The sequence below is a fragment of the Trichomonas vaginalis genome, chromosome V (assembly GCF_026262505.1).
Source record: "Trichomonas vaginalis G3 chromosome V, whole genome shotgun sequence".
Classification (NCBI taxonomy): domain Eukaryota; phylum Parabasalia; order Trichomonadida; family Trichomonadidae; genus Trichomonas; species Trichomonas vaginalis.
This window is the reverse complement of record NC_067207.1, coordinates 10830849-10855775: the sequence shown is the minus strand read 5'-3', so window position 1 is coordinate 10855775 and position 24927 is coordinate 10830849. Positions and strand designations below refer to the sequence as shown.

Below are 24927 nucleotides of genomic sequence, written 5' to 3'. Positions count from 1 at the left end.
AAAAGCATATTTAAATTAACATTACTCTATAAAAAGATAGTTTATTCGAAAATTTTACACAAATTTGAAAAAATTTCTTAAAGTTCAGAGATCATTCTACATTCATCATTTCCATTATCGCTGCTAGTACTAGAATACTTGTCTTCGCTATTCTTTTCATCGATATCCTCAAGCTTCTTCTCTTTGCTATCAGATCTTGCCAATTTAATGACATCCAAGAATGGTTTGAAGAGGAGAGTGATACCAAGGACACATCCGATACTATATGAAATAGGATATACGTACATAAAACGTGCAACATCATTTTTGTTCGTATAATATAAAATAAATGAAAAAGCGATAACAGCAACGAGGTTTGAAGTGAATGATATAATCATAGCACGAGTACCACGTTGCTGTGCTTGCAGCATTGTTTGGAAAGTAAATCTAGTAAACAGAATCCAGCCACATTCGTTACTTGCTTTGAGCATTGATGATGAATATCTCAAGTAATCATCACCGTTGCCGAAAAGCAATGAGATCTGTACAGGTAAGAAAATAGGGAATATTGTTGTTACAATACACCAAAAAGCAGAAACCCAAACTAGATGTAATGAGAGCTTGAGATAACGTTTCCATTTCTCAGCTGCATATGCATATGATGCTGGTGGTAAGTAACCACTGCAAAAAGCAAGAACTACACAATTTGTAATATTTCCGTATCTACAAAGGACATTGAAGCCAGACATGGCTAAATCGTATTCTGTAGATGATGTAACAGACATACCTATTAACTTTCTGACAATAATACCTGGTATACACATAGAAACTTGTGACATAAATTGGGAACTTCCGACTAAAAGTGAATTAATTGTATGTTTTGAGAATGGTTTCAAGAAACCGCTAAGTTTGGGCTTAACACCGAATCTTCCTGCAAAGTACAAAATTGTTAATGTAACTCCAGGGACGCCATCTGCAATAATTGTACTGATTGATGGACCCACGACACCCCATTTGAATACTCCCAAGAATAATGGATTGAGGGCTCCCATTCCAATTCCTAATGCAATGATATCGATGCATCCAACAAGTAAAGTACGACCTTCTGCTTGAAGGAAGCCACAGTTCGCAAGAAATATGCATGTAAATACATTGCCTGCACATTGTGGAAGCATATAGTCATAAGCGCCTTGAACAGTTTGTTCATTGGCTCCAAACCAACAACTTAGAGGTTTATTAATGGGTAAAAGAATTGCTGGAACAATACAGCCAAAAATAACTGCTGTTCGGAGTAAATCACATACGACTTGTTCGCATTCATCAAATTGTTTTTTACCGAAAAGTGCAGAAATCTGAGTACTAGCTGATGTTAGAAGGAATAATCCGAATGCTCTTGCAATACCTTCCCAGGCAATGTCTGTTGCAACGGCAGCCATACCTGTTTCACCAATATACTTTGAAACCCAAATCGTGTTTATGATTCCATAAAGCGTACTTGTAACTTGCGAACATAGTGGTCCAACCATAAGTTTTAGAATAGTGACAAGAGGTGGACTTCCAGCAAGACGTTTGATCTCTTCATTGACCTCCTTTTTCATTCAATAATAAATTTTTTTACGATTTCCATTCAATTAAAACTGTTATTAATCCAAAAATTGAATATATGGAGAAACTTATCGAAGCCAAACTTTCAGATATATCGTCCAAAAAACCATAATGATCAGATTTTAGATTTTATCATGAACCAAATATCTGAAATCTTATCCTTAAATTTTTGAACTAATCGATAATGAGTTTGAATTACATTATAATAATAACACGTAATTCTAACCTTTTTTTGTGAAACACACCAATTGAATAGAGTTATCTTCATCACATCGAATATTTTGCAAAATTCCTTTGGAACATGAATAATAATTAGGGAACAGAGGTACTCCTTTCAAAAATTTCATGTTCTTTCAAATTTTCAATCAGAAATATTTGTAAAATGTCAGTTTTTCTGAAAGACTTCTCTTTACATATTTCATATTCTTTATCAGAAATATCAATTGACTATATCTGCTCTATGTGAAATAATACCATTGGACAGGCCACTGTCGCAAATCATTAACTTTATTTGAAAATGATTTATGTATTGAAAAATTACACAAAGCAAAACTCGAATCCTAGTTCTCAAATAATACTATTAAAAGTATTGCTCATACTGTCATGTAATGAACTAATATAATAATGAAACTCCATAACATTTTTCCTTTTGTATACAAAGTTGCTATTGGGAAGTTATTTGGAGACACACATATGATATATCCAAAAATTGAGCACAACATTTGCATTATAACTATCGAAAACAAAATATATTTTATAAAATCGATAGATATAATGCAAACATTTTGTAATTTCACCAAAAATCTGATATAAATTTCAACAATAGAACAGAGTATTGCATATGTAAGTCTTAGGAATGTAATTTCAATTACTGATGAAACCATTCTTCCAAATAAATAGATTGAATTTAGATTTTAATTATGGAAGCCTTAGTTCCACGAAATAGATGCGCCTTATGAATTTCTTTTATGTTTCAATACAATTTTTTTTAAAATATGTATTTTCAATATTTTATAACAAACACATATAAAGTTTATACTATCATTAACATAAACATATACTAATTTAAAACATAAGGAGTCAAATCATCTTCTGGAAATGCATAAGTTGGGCAAATCCAAGATTTGAAGCCGCGATTACCACAAACTTCGGACATAGCTTCCATGCATGTTATATTTCGTGCTGGAAGGTTTTTGTACTGTGAAATCATTGTTTCTCCGGAAACAACATCTCTCATACTTTCGTAAAATGCGTATAGTTGCGTTAGGCCAAATACGAACTCTAAAATTGCACTAATTCCAGAAATTACGGTAATTCCGATATCACCTCCGAGAATTGCAGGAACAAAGAATTTGGAGATGAAACTAAAGAGGCAATAGAGGCTTCCGTAAATAAAGAATAAAAGGAACTGCTTATGGTTCCTTTTTCCAATCCAATTTGTAACCCAACCGCAAATATGATCTCCACGAATGACAAACATTCCAGATGAAGATGAGAATGAAGCGTAAGGACACCTGTGAGCATTTGCGTAAGCTATTTGTTCATTTCGAAGAGCAATTCCAGGATATAGCTCTTCTGGTGAATATTTCGTCTTTTTTGTTTGAATCCAGTCATATGGTAGATAGCCAGGGTCTGAGCACATGGCCATGAAATATGAGGTCATATAAAGTATAAGAAATCCATAAACTATAATGGCGTTGATAATTAAAGCTGCTGTTTTCATCTTTGGCAATAAAATAAATGAAAAAATACAAACATTGAAAGTGATTAATAATACCACAACAAATGGCATGCAGATGTCTACTTCCCAATACTTGCAAAATACTCTAGTAGTTGGAAGTAAACGAACAGCAGGACAGCATCCGAAAAGACGTATTTTTTTATATTTTGTTTCTTCAGGAAGTACATCTGATGCCGGATTTTCAGTATCTCCACTAACAACAGTATTTTGATCTGATTCAACTTGTGCTTTTTGCTCAACATCAAGCATTGGTGCCTTGATATCTAAATCATCCATTTTCTAATAAAAGTGACAAAGATATCAAGGAACCAACTCTTGATGTAAATATAGCATAATAATGAGCATGAAAGCATACATACTAATATCTTTACTTGCTATCAAATCCCAGAAAGATGTGCAATGGAGCTCTATGAATATCATTAGAAATCTAAGCACTATCTAATTCATAGGGAATAGACACCGGAAATAGCATTATTTAATTTAACAAACCAGTGATAGTAATGCTTGAATTGTAAGCTTAAATGACCTGAATTGAGAAAATGATTTGGCTTAGTTCTTCTTAAGTATCTTCCTAACACACTAAATATATAAAACAAATTTATGATATTTTTGATAAATAAAAACAAATAATTTATAAATAATAAAATACAAAATTATTTGGAAAGCTCCTCCATTATTGAATCAATTTCTTCAATAGAAGCTTTCATTCTTAACCTTAATATTGGATTAGGAGTCTTCGATTGTTCAACTTGTTTGATCAAATCAGCATTTCTCTGCAAAATATATCTATATCTTGCAATTGCTTCGATTTTATCACTTTCAGATTTTCCTGTATCTTCTTTCTTCACTGGAGATTCCTTCTTTTCGGAATTAGTTTCTTTCTTTGGTGAATTTTCTTTTTCTTCAGTTAATTCATTACTAAGATTTCTTGATGAAGGAGCTGTGTGAGAAGAAATGGTTGTAGTTGATGTATGATGTACTTGCTTTGAAACATTTATTGTTGATTTCGTTCTGGATGATAATCTTATTGAAACAGACTTTTGTTTCTTTTCTTTTGTTGTTGAAGATGAAGAAACATTTTTAGCAATTTTAACTTCTTTTGATTTGAGATCTGATGAAGAAGAAGATGTTTGTTTGCTTTGAGGTATCATGGAAATATCTTTCAATGACATTCTGTGCTCTTTCATAGCGGCTGAACTCTCTGTTGATGACTCTATTTCTTCAATTTCCATTAATATTCTTGCAACTTTTTCACTTTCTTCTTTTTGATTTTCCATTTCAATTTCGGAAATTGAGTCAGTATTGATTTGGAATTGTAACATTTCATGATGATTTTCTGCAGAATTTTGAAGTTCTTCTTTTGTTTCAACTTGGATATTTCTTGATGTTTTTGATTTCTTTTCTTTGGAAACTTTTACAACTTCAATTCTTTCTTGTTCTTTCCTTCTTACGGATTTTTCTAATGATTGTCTTTCTTTTTCTGCTTTTTCACGACCTTCTTTCATAAATTTCTCGATAATTTCACGTTCTTCTTGCTCTTTCTTCTCTTTTTCTTGTCTTTCTTTTTCTTTGAGTTCTTGCTCAATTCGTTCTTTTTCTTTTCTTTCGCGCTCTATTCTTTGCTGCTCTGCTTTTTCTTTTTCTTCTCTCTCAATACGCTCTCGCTCTTCTTTCTCTTTTTGTGCCTTTTCTTCGAGTTCTCTTTTCTCTTTTTCTTCTCTTTCTTTTTGTTCGCGTTCAGCTTTTTTGCGAGCTTCTAATTCAATCTTCTCTTTCTCTTCGCGTTCTTTCTTTTCTCTCTCTAGCCTCTCTTTTTCTTCCTTTTGTTTTCTTTCGCGTTCTTCTTTTTCTTTTATTTCCCTCTCTGCCTTTTCTTTTTCTTCTTTCTCCTTTGCTTCACGAGCTTCTTTTTCTTTTCTCTCGCGTTCAATTCTTTCTTTCTCTTTCTGCTCTTTCTCTTTTCTTTCACGTTCTTCTTTTTCTGCCCTTTCTTTGGCTTCACGTGCTTCTTTTTCTTTTTGTTCGCGCTCTATTCTTTGTTTCTCAGCTTTTTCACGCTCTTCTTTCTCTTTTTGTTCTTTTTCCTTTCTTTCTCGTTCCGCCTTTTCTTCACGTTCTCTCTTTTCTTTTTCGGCTTTTTCTCTTGCTTCTCGCTCTTCTTTTTCTTTTCTTTCTCGTTCAATTTTCTCTTTCTCTTCTTTCTCACGCTTTTCTTTGGCTTCACGTTCTAATCTTTCTCTTTCTTTTTGTTCTTTTTCAGCTTTTTCTTTAGCCTCGCGTTCTTCTTTTTCTTTTCTCTCCTTCTCTTCTTTATCTTTCTGTTCTTTTTCTCTTCTCTCTTTTTCAATCCTTTCTTTCTCTTTCCTTTCTTGTTCCTCTCTCTCCTTCTTCTCCTTTTCGGCCTTTTCTTTTTCTTCCTTCAGTTTTCTCTCCATTTCTTCTCTTTCTTTTCTTTCACGCTCTTCTTTTTCTCTCTTCTCTTTTTCTTCTTTTTCTTTTCGCTCCTTCTCCTTTCTCTCTCGCTCAATTCTTTCCTTTTCTTCCCTTTCCTTCTTCTCCTTTTCGGTCTTTTCTTTTTCTTCCCTTTCTTTCTTTTCTTTTTCTTCTTTTTCTTTTCTTTCACGTTCTTTTTTTTCTTTCTTCTCTTTTTCTTCCTTTTGTTTTCTTTCACGTTCTTCTTTTTCTTTCTTCTCTTTTTCTTCCTTTTGTTTTCGTTCCTTCTCTTCTTTTTCTTTTCTTTCACGTTCTTCTTTTTCTTTCTTCTCTTTTTCTTCCTTTTGTTTTCTTTCACGTTCTTCTTTTTCTTTCTTCTCTTTTTCGACCTTTTCTCTTTCTTCTTTTTCCTTCCTTTCTCGCTCAATTCGTTCCTTCTCTTCTTTCTCTTGCTTTTCTTTGGCTTCGCGTTCTTTCCTTTCTTTTTCTGCCTTTTCATTTTCCTCCTTTTGTTTTCTTTCTTTTTCTTCTTTTTCCTTTCTTTCGCGTTCGATTTTTTCTTGTTCTTCTTTCTCAATTGAAGTCCTAACAATGAGAGTTTTGTTTTGAGAATCTTCATCTGGGTTGTAATCTTCAATGTTGATTGTTGTTGGCTGTAAGTCATTGATATATATCTGTTCGAACATTTTCTTTAAATCTTGGTCGGTCAAGTTTTCTTCTTGCCTCTCATCACGATGAATCTTGTAACTGGCAAAGATGGAAGTGTCAACAGGGAATTTTGGATCAAATTTGCTGACAGAAAGAGGAATTTTACTTACAACATCGTGTGACTTATCACGTTTCATACGATAAATGGTCGTATAGTATTTGCTCTTCTGTTCTTTGTTCTTATCTGAGTCTGACCTTCTTGTTCTTGTAATCTTAAATTCTTGTCTTGAATCATATGATGTATTTGCAATTAAACTATCTGTTTGTCTGCGTATGCGTTTAATACTGGAAGATTCTTCTGTTACATCCTCTTCTTCAACGTAATAATATTGGTATTCATATTCATCTTCATGATTATCAGCAATTTTAATATTTCCTGTAACGATTGATTGGTTGTTAGGGTTTTCAATTATAGGGAACGAATCACCGCTTTCTAAACGTGAGTTACGAATTTCATTTATTGAATCACTTGATGAATCATGAGAAATAGAACCTCTTCCGAGTGTATCAAATTCTGTAGTATCTTCTTCAACATATTCTTCTTCCTCTTCGTCATTTTCTGCAATTTCAATCTCTGCATGAATCTTTGGAGATCCATATTCATCTGTTTTAGTTTCTAAATCAAACCACTGATTCATTGGAAAACCTGAAAATGCATCAGTAATATCTAAACAGATATCTCCTAAAGATTTTGTAGAATCTTTCGTTTTTTCGAATAATTCCATCATGAGATAGTCAGAATCTGCTCTTTTCGATGTGAATTTAAGACGAATACGTACAGCTGATTCGTTATTTTTATTAAATTCGGGTGTTTTTTGAATACTTTGGGAAGAAAGTACTGCAGCTTGTATATAATAGACAGAATCATTGTTGTTTTTGGGGTATGTTATATTACCTACCCCGAGGACTTCAACAAAAAGATCCGTCGTTGGAAAAAAGTGCCAAATTTTGTAAAATCAAAATAAAAAAATTCTGTGTTTATATTGTAAGCACTTAGAGACAATCGGTAAGTTGTACATTTCGAAATAAAAATAATCCTTTATGTAGAAAGTGAAAAAAAGACGATTTATATTTTATAACATTAAAATAACATGAATATCTATATAATTATGATCCAGGATGCAAAGCATCGACAACAGCTTCGTATGTAGCAATAGCGCAACACAATATACCGAATAAAGCCAGGAACATATAACCGGCTCCTGCATAAGAGAGTTTCTTTGGAAGGGCAAAGAAAGCAAGGATTGATGGGATAAAGAAATTGGCCAAACATCCTCCAAAAGCGCCACCAATTTCGAACATTGGTCGAATCTCTGGAAGAAGTATAGCAATTGAAATCGGGGGTATATTTGTACAGAGGAGAACAATTAATCTCTTGAGGCCTGGTAATGCTCCTGGGCTTTCGACATGATAAATTAAAGATGTAACATCCTGAATGACATTTTGAGAAATAGCAGCGTAAGAGGCGTTAACAACAATGAAGAAGCATGCTCTGACTATTTGCATTACAACATCTTTGCCATCAAAAGAAGAAATTGCAATTTGATCTGTTTTCGCTCCAAAAATCAAGTAAACAATAGCACCTGGAACAGCAACGACAATGTAGCTAACAAAAACTGCAAGACCGATAACCTGATATCTTGACTTCATAACAGGCGTATAAGATCTTACAATTGGAAGAATAACGGCTGGAAGCGAGAATAAAAGTGAATAGATTGCGAACGCGTTGAAAATATTGATATTAAAAACGTATGTTTCGACTGTTGGATCAATTCCGTTTGGAAAGTGAATAATTGCTTCGTAAATGATACTGCAAAAGTATATAATCTGTATGATGAGAGCAAAACTTGAGATATAACCAAGAAGTTTAGTTTGTCTTGGAATTGTTGTTAATACTGGAATTAATATGGAATATCCAAGAATTATTAAGACCCTCTTATAGCCTGTTTGGATGTTTTTAAGACCTGCAAGTTCTAGCCAGTTAAACACAGTTTCTGAGCCTAAAAAGATGTAAGAAGTCAAACAGCTATAAGTGAAGCATAAACCCAAAATGGAACAGACATCTCCGAACCATCTACCGATAATCTTTGTTGCAAGGTCATTGATACTTTCAGAAGTATATCGTTTGGCGAGATTTAATGTAATTACAGTGCAAATATAGGAAAGTGCCGTTGTAAAGAACATTAAAAACATGCTAACGACGAATCCTGTAAATATCATTGAATTTGCTATACTTAAAACTTCGACACCAGTGATAACACTCAGGGTGGTCATGAATGTAGGGATAAAGCCCTGACTTACGTCTGGGATTTTAGATGAAGTATCAACTAATGGGTCAAAAAGATTCATACTCGACACAGCTCGATCGCTAGTCATCTTTTCAATATCTACTTCTTGAATTTTTTTTTTCGAAGAAAAAAAAAATAAATAAAATTGAGTCCACACAAATTGAGAGGGTTCTCATCGTTTAAAAATTATAAAAATGGATAAAACCATTATATTAATGAAACGGAGTATTTGAATTTCATCATCATAAATTTGACAGTCAGGACTAAATGTTCCTGCCAGACATTGACAACCCTTTCGACTATACAGCATCTTTGAATCATTTGTGATCATTCAAAAAATTGTGGCCACTTTAAGGGTGCACCCGTATGTACGTTTATTTGAGAGGAGGAGGATTACCCTCTCAATTTTGAGGGATTCGTTAGTTTATTTTCTCGATGAATATGCAATAAAATTTGATTTTTACCTTATCAATATACTTCATATAATATACACATGTTCATGTAAAAACTTTTTTCCAAAATCCTCAGGAATTAAGGGATTTTTGAATTTTAAGAATTTTTTTCGAATTTTTTCGAAAAAAAATAATTATTTCAGAACAGCCTTTAACGGCTAAGATTAGGAACAATGTTAAGTATCAAAAAGAAAGGAGGTCTGATATAGACAACATATATCGTTGAAGGTTGAAAAAATCTCTAATATTTGAGCCCAAAATTTCAAATTTTAATTTTTTGAAAAAAGAGGCCACCCGTATGTACGTTTATTTGAGAGGAGGAGGATTATATTTTTGAAAGGGTGAAACATTATGAATATGTTAATTATATAATAATATGTATTATTATAAAAAAGAAAAAAATAAAGCACGTTAAAATTTTTCTTTCTTGATTTTTTACAAAATCTACTTAGAATTATGCAAAATATGACTAAATAATTATAAATTTCAAGTTAAATTTTAATTTTGATAAATAATTTAAATTTCAAAATATCAAGTTCAGTTCGACTATGTATGTAGTAATTCCTCAATAAAGTGCCAAAACCCTATTAAAATATATGAACATTTTCAACATTTTAATGTTTTTATTTAAAAATTTGATGGAATATGAGCTTCAAACAATTATTATGTAAAGAAAAATAATTAAATATATGTATTTATTCGTATTACAACCGTAGTAAGTCGATTCTTCCTTTCTTCTACTGAGGTTTGAATTTGATTTCGAATTGTAAAGAGATTCAAAGGGAAAATACTAGCGGATAAAAACTACCTCCATGAAAGGGTCATAATGGAGTCAAGTTGTATTTTTTGATATTTTTTGCTTTTCGAGCCTAAATAAGTAGCCAAGATAATGCCTAAAAATAAGGTTCTAAATTCTGAAGTTTACATGATCCTCTCGTGTGCACCCTTAAACCAAATTCTGTTGGATATATGCATATTATTATATGTAGGACATATAAACGCGATTTTATCTTTTTTGGATTGAAAAATTGAGAAAGGCTAAAAAACAATACAAGCAATATCAGATTATCTCTAGTAAATATTACATATCATTGAATAAAACTATCAAAAAAGTTCGGTTCGAAAACAATATGACAAATTCATTTGGAGAAAACGTTCAAGTTATCGAATTATCCATCTATATCAATATTGTAATCATCATATTCTAAAGCGAACGTCAGATTCTAATACTTATATGTAATTGCATGATATTTTTGGAATTGAGAACGAATTATCGATTTAATATATAAGTATTTTTGCTTCACTATAAATAGGTCTCAAAATGATATCAAGCAATGGCATATTTTCTACTGAATTCCCTTAGATAATAAAGATTATTGGATAACACTTTCATTATTTTCTATTTTCACATTGTAAACATAATAACACGCAAGAGTTTTATTTATCTTTTATTTCAATTTACAAATTTGATGTACATTTAATATATGATACTAAATATCTAATCATTTTTTATCAAATCGTAGTGAATTAATAATAAAAACAATATTTGAAAAGATAATACGAACAGTTTATAAATAAGAATTAAGATCTTGCCATTTCATTTCTCCATCAACAATTTTAGCGCAAAAATCGAAGATTTCCTTAGCACTATTGCATTTTGCAATCCTATTTTTGCTTGGCTGCAAAATCCAATAAGTTCCTGGCGTCATAAATTTATAAGGAAGATTTTCTGTTCCGTAGAAGAATTTAAACCTTCTTGGAGTTCTTGTATCTTTCGTTCTCTGGAAATCTGCTTCCAATTCGTCTGTAACTGCAAAAGCGATATAGCCTGTAAAATTAGCTGTTTGCTTTTGATATTCATCGGGGAATAAGTAGTCAGGATCGTAAACGTATGGTTCTTCGTATGAATCTTGAATGAAATCTGTCAAAGTCTGAGAAATCGCACCAAATGAAATCCTTCCTTTGTAGAAAGTTCTGTATGATGAATTCATCATTATAATTGATGGTAGTTTTGTAACTCCGTAAGCTCTCATTACTTCTGTTGAGTTTGTGACTCCAATTCGTAATTTATTTCTGAAATCAGAAGAAATTCCAACCCAAAGACTTGGAATGAACGATTTATCGGTAAACAAGATTGCTGTATCCTGAGGTTCGTTAATCCATTCAAGGGTTGCTTTCTTTGTGTGATCTTTCAAGAATTTTGCTGCAGCTTTAAGTAAATCGTTCTCAGTATACTTTCCTTTATATTTCTTGTAACCTGTTTTGTGTAGAATTATGATTGTTGGAACGGTTTCAACTTTATATCGCATTAAAACAGGGAAATCCGGATCATCTGTTACAAGACCAAAGTTAAATAGTCCATCAGCTATACGTGAAGCATTTTCAAATATTGGAAATATTGATTTTGATCCCATATGCCCATTAGTTCTGAAAAAAATCAGCCAAACACTTTCTGGATCTCTTTTATCTACAAGCTGCTGCCAATTATCAGGTGTTAATGTTATGACATTGGCAACTTGAAAGGCTAATTGACAAAAAAGAACAAAAAACATTTTTTTGATGAATTAGAAAAGCAGGGGATAATAAAGAGAAATAACCCTAATTTGTCATGTAATTTGTCATAAGTAAATCCAAAAAAGTGACAATCTCTTCGAAGCAAAAAAATGTTTGGACATTTTATGAATCAGAGCGTCCGGCAAATGAAAACAGAAATACAAAAGAATGAAAGAGAGATGCAAATGAAAATTAACGAATTATCTAGTTACAAAAACAAAATTTCATCAAAAGAAACGACATACAAGGATTTAACTGACAAAAAGAATCTAATTTTCGAAACAACGGAAAGTACATACAATGAATATTCAGAATTACTAGGAAAAAATCAATCGTTAAAACAACAAAATTTTGCATTAGAAAAATTATTAGAAAAAATGCAGAAACGAATAAAAGAAAGTGCCGGGATAGAGACACAAACTCTTAACGAAGCACAAATTGCCCAAATTCAAGATGCTGTTAAACAAACTTTTGATTTAATTGCAGATGAATATGAAATTATCGATTTTGACAAACTGAAGTCCGATACAATTGATTTAGTTAACGAAAGACAACGTTTGGAATCAGAATTGTCACTTTACAGAACTTTATTTGATGAAAAAGCCAAAAATGATCAACTTGAAGCTATTATCGACCAATTTACAAATGATCCAAACGAACAAGAATTATCCCAACTAATAAACTTAAAATCATACCCTAATTTCGATGAAAATCCGAATTATCACGAAAACCATGCTACAATCGACCAATCAATACACCAAAGGACAGATAGTTTTATTTCTCAAATACAGGCCCAAATACAATCAAATAGCAGAGTTTCAAACTTAATCAAGAATATTTACAAAGATCAGAAAAATTTCTTACATCATTGTGCCGAAACTGCTTCCAATACCAAGGATATCTCCAAATCCTTCAAGCAGCTTGAACAGAAAATCGAAGATGCAGGAGAAGCCGGAAAAATCGAAATTCAACCTCTTTCTATTGATTTTTCTGAGAATTCTGACCAAGACAGTATCAATCCACTTGAAATATTCACAAAGGATTTCGTAGAAATGACGGAAAACGCGATTTCGCAGCTTCCAACTGTATCTTTTTACGAAGATTCGATTTCTCGTGCCGAAGAGTCATTAAACCTCAATACTGATATTCCAGATTTTAATCCTGATATCGTAAGAACCGAAATAAGAAGCAAAGACTTAAGCGAACTGAATTCAAAAATTACAAAATTTATTTTAACGGAAAGTAACACAGATATTGAAGTTCCTGACCAACAAATGCATGAACAACAAGAAACAGCCCACGAAACCACTGTTTCTCCCAAAATTGAGCTTCCTGAAATTGATAATTCAGAAATTGAAGAAGTTATTGATCTTATCCATGAAAAACTTCCTCCTTCCTTTGCTAAAAGGTTTTCTAAAGACTCCCTGCATCCTCCTCTCCAACAACCAACAGAAATTGACGAAATTTTGGAGTTTGAACCGAGTTTGTCACTTTTTGAAAAACAAAAACACCTTAATGACGTGATTTCCAGCATCAACAACCAAGAATTCATGATGGATCCTGTATTACTAAGACCACAAGAGGTAACAGAATCAATTATTAGTCCAGAAAGAGTTGATTTCCACTCAATTCTCTCATCTGTTGACCAATTACTTACGAGGAACGACAAAGACATCGAAAAAGAGATTGCACAGATCAGGCAGAAGACGAAGGCACTGAGGAGACAGATTGATGAGTCAGGAGAAGTACAAGTTTCCATTGATGAAGTTGAAAACATCAAAAAAGAAAAAGAAAAAGTTTCTTTGCAAATAAATGCCGCACAAAAAGAACTTTCTAGCAAGAAAGGAATGGCAAACTTGATGAAGAAGAATATAGAGATGCTGAGAAGTGATTTGTCATCACTAAACAGAACTTGTGACTCAATAGACTGCCCCAAGAAATCTGTTTCGGATCTAGAAAACGAACTCAACAAAATAATGAGAAAAATTGGCACTTTTCATACTAAATAAAAACTATATTATATATATTAGAGCTTTCTTAAATAATGTAAAAATTTTTTTGATATGTTTTCTTATTTGTTCTCAACTCCTTTCTAATTACTTGAGAGTTTGTAAATAAAGTTGTCAACTCATTTCTTGTTTTAATAAAGTTGACAACTTCTTTCATGTTTTAATAAAGTTGTCAACTTCTTTCTTGTTTTAATAAAGTTGACAACTCTTTTCTTGTTTTAATAAAGTTGAAAACTCCTTTCTTGTTTTAATAAAGTTGTCAACTCATTTCTTGTTTTAATAAAGTTGTCAACTCCTTTCTTGTTTTAATAAAGTTGACAACTTCTTTCATGTTTTAATAAAGTTGTCAACTTCTTTCTTGTTTTAATAAAGTTGACAACTCTTTTCTTGTTTTAATAAAGTTGAAAACTCCTTTCTTGTTTTAATAAAGTTGTCAACTTCTTTCTTGTTTTAATAAAGCTGTCAACTCTTTTCTTGTTTTAATAAAGTTGTCAACTCTTTTCTTGTTTTAATAAAGCTGTCAACTCTTTTCTTGTTTTAATAAAGTTGTCAACTCCTTTCTTGTTTTAATAAAGTTGTCAACTCATTTCTTGTTTTAATAAAGTTGTTCACAACTTATCATGATAATAGAATCAAGAATCATAGTGAACTACAAATATAAAGGATATTAAATTTTAGTGTGAGTATGGTGTACTAGGCAATTCATATACTTTTTGACCTTCAAATGCATTGTTGTAGAACAAAATTTACAATTAAATAGAACCATTAATAATGTCTGTGTGCTTGATGAAATTCAATAAACAATAACAAAAAGAAAGAATTCAATTATCAAATATATATATAAATTTTTATTAAAGCATTACAAAATCAATTTAAAGGAGCATTTGAACGAATGATGACATGTCCATCTTGATCATGGATCTTTGAAAAGCTTTCCCTGATTGCTTCCTTTACGTTTGTTGGTATGTTAGACTGTTGGACGCGTGCCCATTGTCTTTGGAGGCGATCAACACAATGTTGATTCGTTAAACGATCTTTATTTCCTCTAATTACATCTTCGATCTGCTGATCGAAGTATTCATCACCAGAATAACCATTATTACCATACATGTTGCCTGCACGACTCTTGTTGCGCAAGTTTTCCTTATCATTGAGTTCTCTGACGATATTCTTCTTGTTTTCGTCAGACATTGGGCGTCCAGGCTGTGTGCTGAGAATGGCGTTAATTACACGGAAAGACATAATATGACTTGCATTTGTTCCATCTTCTTTTGATCCATACTTTGTGCGACCAAGATCTGAACGTTCAATCTCCTTTGGTGACTTTTGGCCTACGGATGGATTCTTTTCGGATTTGACTTCAACTGGTTTTGTTTCACTCTTAACGTTTGTAGATGATTCTGATTTCGAATTTGATGAAGAATACATATTTCCCTTGTTATCACAAAGTCCGCTTGCACATGCAGTCTTAGATGAGGAATATCTCATATCAAGACCGCCATCTTGACGATAATGATATCCGCTTGATGATGAACTCGAGATTGATGGTGAGCATGAATATGAATAAGAAGAATTAGAAAAGCCTCTACTGTTGCAAAGTCCCATAGAGCATGCAGCTTTTGATGAAGAGTACCTCATATCAAAGCCTCCGTCTGCGCGATAATGATATTCGCTCATTATCAAAAATGATTAATTCAAAATTTTGTCTAAAAGATTGTTGAAATATCACATCACAAAGATTTAATAATAAATATACATTATTATAGTATTTAATATAACATATGGACATTTACTAATTTTAACTATTCTCATAAAGTTTATCTTTTTGAGTCAAAAATTTTTTCACATCATTTTTATCTGTCAAATTTGAAAATTTAATATATTTCTATAACTAATCAATATTACAATAAGATTAATCCTGTTTGTATGAAAATTATTGATTTGATGAGAGGAACTCAAAAAGTGGAAATTTCACTTAATGGTACAAAACCGCCAACATCTGACTTTAATTCAAATTTCTGACACGTTTAATATATTTTTAAGATTAATCATGTTTGCATATGCGTGAAATCAATACTTTTTTATGACATAAATTGTTATTATTACTGGAACCATGCAATTGACCGTAAAAAATAATTTTTTCTATCATAATTATAGGAGGAAGGGTTTTGCATAGTAAATACTTCTTTCTTATTGGGTTTAAATCTCTCATTAAAAATAATTTAATTTCCGGATAGTGATTTAATAGAAACAAACTAATAATGAATAATAATATAAAAATAAGATGATTATATCAATACAATATCGAGAGTTTCTCTGTTTCCAATTGTAAATCTTGGACCTCCAAGAGTATTTCCGATGTTGTAATATCCAGGACCTTGATCTGGAGCTCTTTCTGGGTATCTGTTTTTAATTGTAATGTTTCTTGGAGATTTCTTGATAGCATAATAGTCAGGAGAATAAGCAGCAGGACCTGGAGAAGCTCTCTCAGCACCTCCAGACCTTGGTCTGCTCTTCATTGTGTAACTTGGTCCTTCTTTCGGACTTCTAACATCATACGCTCCTGGACCTGGGTTATCATTTCTTCTGACTGAGTCACGACGTGATGTCATTGAAACTTTAGGAGCATCTGCACCAATGGCTGGTGGAATGTATGATGGACCTGGGGAATCGGATAATGGACGTTCCTGTGGACGTGAGTGCATTGAAATCTTCGGTCCACTACCAACTGTTGTTCCAAGATCTCTGTATGGAGCGTTGTTAACATCTTGGCGCTGTTCATGTCTTCCTTTCATTGTGTAGCTTGGACCACGACGATTGTCCTTTGGATTATATGCACCTGGGCCAGGTGAATCAGTGTTTGCTCCACCAGATCTTGGTCTGCTGTGAAATGAAGCTGATGGGCCACCGAGATTTCTTGAAACTTCATAATCTGCAGGACCTGGAGATGCTTCGATGCTTCGGTCTTTAGGTCGAATGTGCATTGTTGGGCCTTGCGAATTCTTGCGGACAGCATTGTAATCTGGTGAATATGCAGCTGGGCCTGGAGATGCGGTCTCTGCCCCGCCTGATCTCGGTCTTCCTTTCATTGTGTAACTTGGACCACGGTTGTTGTCTTTGATATTATAGGCTCCTGGACCTGGGTTATCATTTCTTCTGACTGAGTCACGACGTGATGTCATTGAAACTTTAGGAGCATCTGCACCAATGGCTGGTGGAATGTATGATGGACCTGGGGAATCGGATAATGGACGTTCCTGTGGACGTGAGTGCATTGAAATCTTCGGTCCACTACCAACTGTTGTTCCAAGATCTCTGTATGGAGCGTTGTTAACATCTTGGCGCTGTTCATGTCTTCCTTTCATTGTGTAGCTTGGACCACGACGATTGTCCTTTGGATTATATGCACCTGGGCCAGGTGAATCAGTGTTGGCGCCGCCGGATTTAGGACGAACATGGATGGAAGCAGAACGGCCACCAAGATTTCTTGAAACTTCATAATCTGCAGGACCTGGAGATGCTTCGATGCTTCGGTCTTTAGGTCGAATGTGCATTGTTGGGCCTTGCGAATTCTTGCGGACAGCATTGTAATCTGGTGAATATGCAGCTGGGCCTGGAGATGCGGTCTCTGCCCCGCCTGATCTCGGTCTTCCTTTCATTGTGTAGCGAGGACCGTTATTTGAATCTTTGATGTCGTATGCACCTGGACCTGGATTGTCATTATATTTAGTGTTATCATGACGAGATGTCATTGAAACTTTCGGTGCATCTGAGCCTAAAGATGGAGGAATATAATTTGGTCCTGGTGAATCAGATAGGGCGCGTTCTTGTGGACGTGAGTGCATCGAAATCTTTGGACCTTCGCCAATGGTTGTTGGAAGATCTCTATAAGGTGCGGTGTTGACATCTTGTGGAAGATCATGACGACCTTTCATGGTGTAACTTGGACCACGACCATCAAGATCTTGTGGACTGTACGCGCCAGGACCTGGGCCGCCTTCTTTTTGATTCTCAGTAGGTCTAATATGCATAGAAATTTGTGGACCGCCAAGATCACGAGAAATAGCATAGTCTGATGGACCTGGAGTTACTTCGATGTTACGATCTGTTGGACGGCCGTGCATAGTTGGAGAAGGAGAGTTCTTCATAGTTGCATTGTAGTTAGGATTGTATGCAGCAGGGCCTGGTGAAGCTGTACTAGCATCTGGGCTTTCCGTTCTTCCCTTTAACGTATATGCAGGACCGTTATTTGAATCTTTGATGTCGTATGCACCTGGACCTGGATTGTCATTATATTTAGTGTTATCATGACGAGATGTCATTGAAACTTTCGGTGCATCTGAGCCTAAAGATGGAGGAATATAATTTGGTCCTGGTGAATCAGATAGGGCGCGTTCTTGTGGACGTGAGTGCATCGAAATCTTTGGACCTTCGCCAATGGTTGTTGGAAGATCTCTATAAGGTGCGGTGTTGACATCTTGTGGAAGATCATGACGACCTTTCATGGTGTAACTTGGACCACGACCATCAAGATCTTGTGGACTGTACGCGCCAGGACCTGGGCCGCCTTCTTTTTGATTCTCAGTAGGTCTAATATGCATAGAAATTTGTGGACCGCCAAGATCACGAGAAATAGCATAGTCTGATGGACCTGGAGTTACTTCGATGTTACGATCTGTTGGACGGCCGTGCATAGTTGGAGAAGGAGAGTTCTTCATAGTTGCATTGTAGTTAGGATTGTATGCAGCAGGGCCTGGTGAAGCTGTACTAGCATCTGGGCTTTCCGTTCTTCCCTTTAACGTATATGCAGGACCGTTATTTGAATCTTTGATGTCGTATGCACCTGGACCTGGATTGTCATTATATTTAGTGTTATCATGACGAGATGTCATTGAAACTTTCGGTGCATCTGAGCCTAAAGATGGAGGAATATAATTTGGTCCTGGTGAATCAGATAGGGCGCGTTCTTGTGGACGTGAGTGCATCGAAATCTTTGGACCTTCGCCAATGGTTGTTGGAAGATCTCTATAAGGTGCGGTGTTGACATCTTGTGGAAGATCATGACGACCTTTCATGGTGTAACTTGGACCACGACCATCAAGATCTTGTGGACTGTACGCGCCAGGACCTGGGCCGCCTTCTTTTTGATTCTCAGTAGGTCTAATATGCATAGAAATTTGTGGACCGCCAAGATCACGAGAAATAGCATAGTCTGATGGACCTGGAGTTACTTCGATGTTACGATCTGTTGGACGGCCGTGCATAGTTGGAGAAGGAGAATTCTTCATAGTTGCATTGTAGTTAGGATTGTATGCAGCAGGGCCTGGTGAAGCTGTACTAGCATCTGGGCTTTCCGTTCTTCCCTTTAACGTATATGCAGGACCGTTATTTGAATCTTTGATGTCGTATGCACCTGGACCTGGATTGTCATTATATTTAGTGTTATCATGACGAGATGTCATTGAAACTTTCGGTGCATCTGAGCCTAAAGATGGAGGAATATAATTTGGTCCTGGTGAATCAGATAGGGCGCGTTCTTGTGGACGTGAGTGCATCGAAATCTTTGGACCTTCGCCAATGGTTGTTGGAAGATCTCTATAAGGTGCGGTGTTGACATCTTGTGGAAGATCATGACGACCTTTCATGGTGTAACTTGGACCACGACCATCAAGATCTTGTGGACTGTACGCGCCAGGACCTGGGCCGCCTTCTTTTTGATTCTCAGTAGGTCTAATATGCATAGAAATTTGTGGACCGCCAAGATCACGAGAAATAGCATAGTCTGATGGACCTGGAGTTACTTCGATGTTACGATCTGTTGGACGGCCGTGCATAGTTGGAGAAGGAGAGTTCTTCATAGTTGCATTGTAGTTAGGATTGTATGCAGCAGGGCCTGGTGAAGCTGTACTAGCATCTGGGCTTTCCGTTCTTCCCTTTAACGTATATGCAGGACCGTTATTTGAATCTTTGATGTCGTATGCACCTGGACCTGGATTGTCATTATATTTAGTGTTATCATGACGAGATGTCATTGAAACTTTCGGTGCATCTGAGCCTAAAGATGGAGGAATATAATTTGGTCCTGGTGAATCAGATAGGGCGCGTTCTTGTGGACGTGAGTGCATCGAAATCTTTGGACCTTCGCCAATGGTTGTTGGAAGATCTCTATAAGGTGCGGTGTTGACATCTTGTGGAAGATCATGACGACCTTTCATGGTGTAACTTGGACCACGACCATCAAGATCTTGTGGACTGTACGCGCCAGGACCTGGGCCGCCTTCTTTTTGATTCTCAGTAGGTCTAATATGCATAGAAATTTGTGGACCGCCAAGATCACGAGAAATAGCATAGTCTGATGGACCTGGAGTTACTTCGATGTTACGATCTGTTGGACGGCCGTGCATAGTTGGAGAAGGAGAATTCTTCATAGTTGCATTGTAGTTAGGATTGTATGCAGCAGGGCCTGGTGAAGCTGTACTAGCATCTGGGCTTTCCGTTCTTCCCTTTAACGTATATGCAGGACCGTTATTTGAATCTTTGATGTCGTATGCACCTGGACCTGGATTGTCATTATATTTAGTGTTATCATGACGAGATGTCATTGAAACTTTCGGTGCATCTGAGCCTAAAGATGGAGGAATATAATTTGGTCCTGGTGAATCAGATAGGGCGCGTTCTTGTGGACGTGAGTGCATCGAAATCTTTGGACCTTCGCCAATGGTTGTTGGAAGATCTCTATAAGGTGCGGTGTTGACATCTTGTGGAAGATCATGACGACCTTTCATGGTGTAACTTGGACCACGACCATCAAGATCTTGTGGACTGTACGCGCCAGGACCTGGGCCGCCTTCTTTTTGATTCTCAGTAGGTCTAATATGCATAGAAATTTGTGGACCGCCAAGATCACGAGAAATAGCATAGTCTGATGGACCTGGAGTTACTTCGATGTTACGATCTGTTGGACGGCCGTGCATAGTTGGAGAAGGAGAGTTCTTCATAGTTGCATTGTAGTTAGGATTGTATGCAGCAGGGCCTGGTGAAGCTGTACTAGCATCTGGGCTTTCCGTTCTTCCCTTTAACGTATATGCAGGACCGTTATTTGAATCTTTGATGTCGTATGCACCTGGACCTGGATTGTCATTATATTTAGTGTTATCATGACGAGATGTCATTGAAACTTTCGGTGCATCTGAGCCTAAAGATGGAGGAATATAATTTGGTCCTGGTGAATCAGATAGGGCGCGTTCTTGTGGACGTGAGTGCATCGAAATCTTTGGACCTTCGCCAATGGTTGTTGGAAGATCTCTATAAGGTGCGGTGTTGACATCTTGTGGAAGATCATGACGACCTTTCATGGTGTAACTTGGACCACGACCATCAAGATCTTGTGGACTGTACGCGCCAGGACCTGGGCCGCCTTCTTTTTGATTCTCAGTAGGTCTAATATGCATAGAAATTTGTGGACCGCCAAGATCACGAGAAATAGCATAGTCTGATGGACCTGGAGTTACTTCGATGTTACGATCTGTTGGACGGCCGTGCATAGTTGGAGAAGGAGAGTTCTTCATAGTTGCATTGTAGTTAGGATTGTATGCAGCAGGGCCTGGTGAAGCTGTACTAGCATCTGGGCTTTCCGTTCTTCCCTTTAACGTATATGCAGGACCGTTATTTGAATCTTTGATGTCGTATGCACCTGGACCTGGATTGTCATTATATTTAGTGTTATCATGACGAGATGTCATTGAAACTTTCGGTGCATCTGAGCCTAAAGATGGAGGAATATAATTTGGTCCTGGTGAATCAGATAGGGCGCGTTCTTGTGGACGTGAGTGCATCGAAATCTTTGGACCTTCGCCAATTGTAGATGCAATGTCACTATATGGTACATCAATTGCTTCGATTTTTTCTGGATATTTATTTTTAATTGTCCATTGTGGAGAGTCATCACCAGGTTTTGTCCTTGTATTGAACTCTGCTGGACCTGGGTTAGTCGATCTATCACCAACTATTCTCACAAGGAGTCCATTTTTCGACATAATCTGGTGAAATCTAACGGAATTTCAAATTTATTCAAAAATAGTCAAATTTGATATTACCGTAGGTTGAATAGCCCGAGACCAATTTCAAAGGTCGTGTACCAATAAAAAATTTTGAATCAATTTACACAACGTGCCCATTTTACTCACTCAATCTTTGAGAAAATAATTCAATTTTGAGAAGAATGGTCCTCTGCGTTTTGAGTGAGTGACGAAAAAAATCTCAGAAAAATTGAATGAGTTTTTATGGCCATGAACCAAATTTGTGAAGTTCCCGTTTAAAAAAAAATGCAACCAAGAACACGAATTCCCGAGTTTGCAGAATTAGTAAATTATAAAAATCTTGGGCTATTGACCCAGATGCAACTCGATTTACTCTATCGAAGAGTAAATGGCGAGTCTTATCAACAAATACGGAATGTTTACTCAATTTCAAAGACAACAGTAGCACGCGCAATCATGCGCACTGCTACTTGTCGTTCATGGACAAAAGGTCAGTCAGGGGGTGGTATGACCCTTTTGTCACTACCAGATGAAATGCAGTTCAAAAAACTTGTTCAAGAGATGGCAGACGACTTGAACTGTATTACAACATCAATGGCCATAGTTAGTATACATATAATGTGTACTGAGGCACTGCGCGCCTCCTTACCCATTATATGTGAATTTGACACTTTACAAAACCGTTAACGTATATTTTACAACACAAACACAAACACCAACTTAACCTTAAATATTTATAAAGCCGCCAACCACTTCACCTCACTAATGTTTTCACAAACGACTTCACGACTGTAAAAAATAAACGTTCTCACTTACAAAAGTATTGCAACTCCTCCCATTGCTGTGCTTCACACAATAGTTCATATTCTTCAGTATCGCTGCTGTCGCTCCAATCGTCAGAGTCAAAGTCACTGTCAAAATAAATGTTAGTAAGTTTTGACAAAGCTAATGAAACACGTTTACCATTTGTATCGTATGCTTGTATAAACTTTCCATTCTTCATTCCTTCATAAACGCTCAAACTAACTTTACCCTTTCTCCCTCGTATCTGATAGAATGTATTTTCACGAGGAACGAAGAACAAATTCTTGAACTCATGACCGTTGTAGTTTGTTATCTCAATAGTTTTCGTCATTTATATAAAAATAAAATAAAAAATAAAATAAAAAATAAACTTAAAAATTAATGATATCACCACTCCCACACGTATGAAAACATAGCACAAAAATAAATTTAGGTGAAGTGGTGAAATCTCACCTCTTTTTTCACCCGGTTTTTCACCCTGTTGAATTCATTGCTTTATAACTCTCTTCCTTGGTTTCTTTTTAGTTGCTTTCTTCACGTCTGTCTCCAACTTGACTGTCTTTCTTCTTCGTTCATAATGATACCAATTACTTCCACCAGTCAATGGGTCAAATGGTCGTTCATAAGGGTTTCCATACATTCCATAAGGTCCGTATGGATAAACCACTGGTGGAGAAGAAACATTTTCTTTAGTTCCATCGACTCTATTTAAATGCATTGTTTCACCTTTCATCTGGTCATTAAAGTCTTTTGCGTGTTTTGCAAACTCATCGTCCTTTCCTAAAGCATTTTCTGACTCAGTCGCAACCAAATTGGATGCTTTATTTATGAGCCCTATTTTATTTAATCTTAACTTCTTTGCAACCCAGCCTCCAATCTTTCCTTTATTTGCATCTAATGTCTTTGAAACCCTTCCTCCACTCATTTTATTTACTGCGTCATAAGCTCCAAGTGCTGTTGCTCCAAATGCTAATGCTTTTGTTCCCATTGCGCCTAAAGCTGCCCAAGCTACCATTTACACCATATTAAAATCATCTCTCTTCAATATTATCTCATAAAAGTTCTCGTTACTGGAGAAAGTCAATGAAACATAAACGTTCTCACGGGCTTCGCCCTCACCGCTTTGCGGTCTATCTAACTTCTTTCTTATATCATCTATACGCTTCAAAATGTCTGAACAATTGCTAACATCTTCTACAACAGTTATTTCATCATGAATGACCTTCAAGAACAAGCTCATTTAATATGCTATTAAAATCATCTCAATAATGAGTCCATCCTTTCCGTCTTTGGGTAGCACAACATCTTTCATTGAAGAAGGTTCGACAAGTCTTATGTTAAACTTACTGACAAAGTTTGTTATACTATAATGCTTCGGCGGCGAATACATATAGTTTGAAAGACATAATATAGATTCTTCAGCAAATTCACTTATACTGGATTTTATAACAATGTTTTCACGAGACCAAATGCCACCAATTGACAATCTTGTAAGCAATCCTGCTGAACCTTCTACTGTAAACGTCGATGGTAACATTCCACGAAGGTCATCTATTGACATCGTTGAGTCACTGTATTTAAATATTTTCTTAAAGCAATCGTCATTATCTAACCATGCAATAGCTTTGAAGTTTTCATTCGAATATACATCTGCTTCATTAAATGTAAAACCTGACTTCTTTGCAAAGACGACTTTAAAATCTATTGAGTTTGTTTCAAAATTATATGCTATGGTAACTTCTGAAGGTAATGGATGTCCTTCCGCAGTAAGTTGTTCTCTCACTACCGTTTGAAGCTTTGTGTTAAAAACTTTCATGTCATCTCCTGTGTCTAGGTTCACATACACAGCAACAGGAAAACTATCTTGCTTCTTTGTTTCATCATTATACCTCAAAACATTAAAGTTCTTCAATAATATTGTTCTTCCTGCTGGAATACTTCTAACTTGTGTTGTGCATGAAAAATAGCGTGACTTCACTTTTGACAAAAAGTGATACTATTTCTGATGGTTTTGTCATTTATTTGTCAGATTTATAAATGGATAATAATGCTGTAAATCAGATATTAATTAAAAATATTTAAGATTTATGTGTTTCGTACCGAAATGGCTAACAAAAAAGTGACAGAAAACCTTAAATTGCGCGGCAATTTTAATTAAAAAAATAAACATGAATTTTTGTGATTGATATTATGCATTTTATTTATATTATATAAGATTTAAATTTAGGGGAAAAATTGGAAAAAAATAAGATTGGAAGTCTTTAGGTAAGAAGGAAAGGGCAAGAGGTATATAGGTACACTATATATCTCTTGCCC

At 35.3% G+C, this 24927-nt stretch overlaps 11 protein-coding genes across 11 annotated transcripts, besides 4 other annotated features; 1 reads left to right on the top strand and 10 right to left on the bottom strand.

The window, feature by feature from the left end:
• Positions 1 to 30: 30 nt before the first annotated feature.
• On the bottom strand, positions 31 to 1577 carry TVAGG3_0314650 (multidrug resistance protein YPNP-related family; the record flags this gene model as incomplete). Its single annotated transcript, XM_001304158.2, has 1 exon — positions 78 to 1577. One exon carries the CDS (start codon positions 1575 to 1577, stop codon positions 78 to 80), a length of 1500 nt encoding a protein of 499 aa, XP_001304159.1.
• A 1067-nt stretch (positions 1578 to 2644) lies between these two features.
• TVAGG3_0314640 (cysteine S-palmitoyltransferase protein) lies at positions 2645 to 3601 on the bottom strand (the record flags this gene model as incomplete). The annotated part of the gene is made up of 1 exon (XM_001304159.1): positions 2645 to 3601. One exon carries the CDS (start codon positions 3599 to 3601, stop codon positions 2645 to 2647), a length of 957 nt encoding a protein of 318 aa, XP_001304160.1.
• Positions 3602 to 3978: 377 nt separating this feature from the next.
• On the bottom strand, positions 3979 to 7380 carry TVAGG3_0314630 (uncharacterized protein; the record flags this gene model as incomplete). Its single annotated transcript, XM_001304160.2, has 1 exon — positions 3979 to 7194. One exon carries the CDS (start codon positions 7192 to 7194, stop codon positions 3979 to 3981), a length of 3216 nt encoding a protein of 1071 aa, XP_001304161.1.
• Positions 7381 to 7517: 137 nt separating this feature from the next.
• TVAGG3_0314620 (amino acid transmembrane transporter protein) lies at positions 7518 to 8863 on the bottom strand (the record flags this gene model as incomplete). Its single annotated transcript, XM_001304161.2, has 1 exon — positions 7574 to 8842. The coding sequence occupies one exon, from the start codon at positions 8840 to 8842 to the stop codon at positions 7574 to 7576; it is 1269 nt and encodes a 422-aa protein (XP_001304162.2).
• A 245-nt stretch (positions 8864 to 9108) lies between these two features.
• Positions 9109 to 10152: a mobile genetic element.
• A 622-nt stretch (positions 10153 to 10774) lies between these two features.
• On the bottom strand, positions 10775 to 11758 carry TVAGG3_0314600 (disulfide-isomerase A6 family; the record flags this gene model as incomplete). Its single annotated transcript, XM_001304162.1, has 1 exon — positions 10775 to 11758. The coding sequence occupies one exon, from the start codon at positions 11756 to 11758 to the stop codon at positions 10775 to 10777; it is 984 nt and encodes a 327-aa protein (XP_001304163.1).
• Positions 11759 to 11863: 105 nt separating this feature from the next.
• On the top strand, positions 11864 to 13804 carry TVAGG3_0314590 (uncharacterized protein; the record flags this gene model as incomplete). Its single annotated transcript, XM_001304163.1, has 1 exon — positions 11906 to 13768. The coding sequence occupies one exon, from the start codon at positions 11906 to 11908 to the stop codon at positions 13766 to 13768; it is 1863 nt and encodes a 620-aa protein (XP_001304164.1).
• Positions 13805 to 14622: 818 nt separating this feature from the next.
• Positions 14623 to 15480, bottom strand: TVAGG3_0314580 (uncharacterized protein; the record flags this gene model as incomplete). Its single annotated transcript, XM_001304164.1, has 1 exon — positions 14636 to 15445. One exon carries the CDS (start codon positions 15443 to 15445, stop codon positions 14636 to 14638), a length of 810 nt encoding a protein of 269 aa, XP_001304165.1.
• A 576-nt stretch (positions 15481 to 16056) lies between these two features.
• On the bottom strand, positions 16057 to 18753 carry TVAGG3_0314570 (sperm-tail PG-rich repeat-containing protein; the record flags this gene model as incomplete). Its single annotated transcript, XM_001304165.1, has 1 exon — positions 16057 to 18753. The coding sequence occupies one exon, from the start codon at positions 18751 to 18753 to the stop codon at positions 16057 to 16059; it is 2697 nt and encodes an 898-aa protein (XP_001304166.1).
• Positions 18754 to 19979: 1226 nt separating this feature from the next.
• TVAGG3_0314560 (sperm-tail PG-rich repeat-containing protein) lies at positions 19980 to 21804 on the bottom strand (the record flags this gene model as incomplete). Its single annotated transcript, XM_001304166.2, has 1 exon — positions 19980 to 21804. A coding segment is annotated over one exon (1825 nt), but the record flags the coding sequence as incomplete, so codon positions are not given.
• Positions 21805 to 22409: 605 nt separating this feature from the next.
• Positions 22410 to 23098: a terminal%2Cinverted (terminal inverted repeat of Maverick-1A transposon ID:TVAGG3_0314510).
• Positions 22410 to 24927: part of a mobile genetic element that runs on past the window's edge.
• Positions 23099 to 23626, bottom strand: TVAGG3_0314550 (protein of unknown function, DUF4107 family; the record flags this gene model as incomplete). The annotated part of the gene is made up of 1 exon (XM_001304168.1): positions 23099 to 23626. The coding sequence occupies one exon, from the start codon at positions 23624 to 23626 to the stop codon at positions 23099 to 23101; it is 528 nt and encodes a 175-aa protein (XP_001304169.1).
• Positions 23852 to 24427, bottom strand: TVAGG3_0314540 (uncharacterized protein; the record flags this gene model as incomplete). Its single annotated transcript, XM_001304169.1, has 1 exon — positions 23852 to 24427. The coding sequence occupies one exon, from the start codon at positions 24425 to 24427 to the stop codon at positions 23852 to 23854; it is 576 nt and encodes a 191-aa protein (XP_001304170.1).
• Positions 24881 to 24927: part of a mobile genetic element that runs on past the window's edge.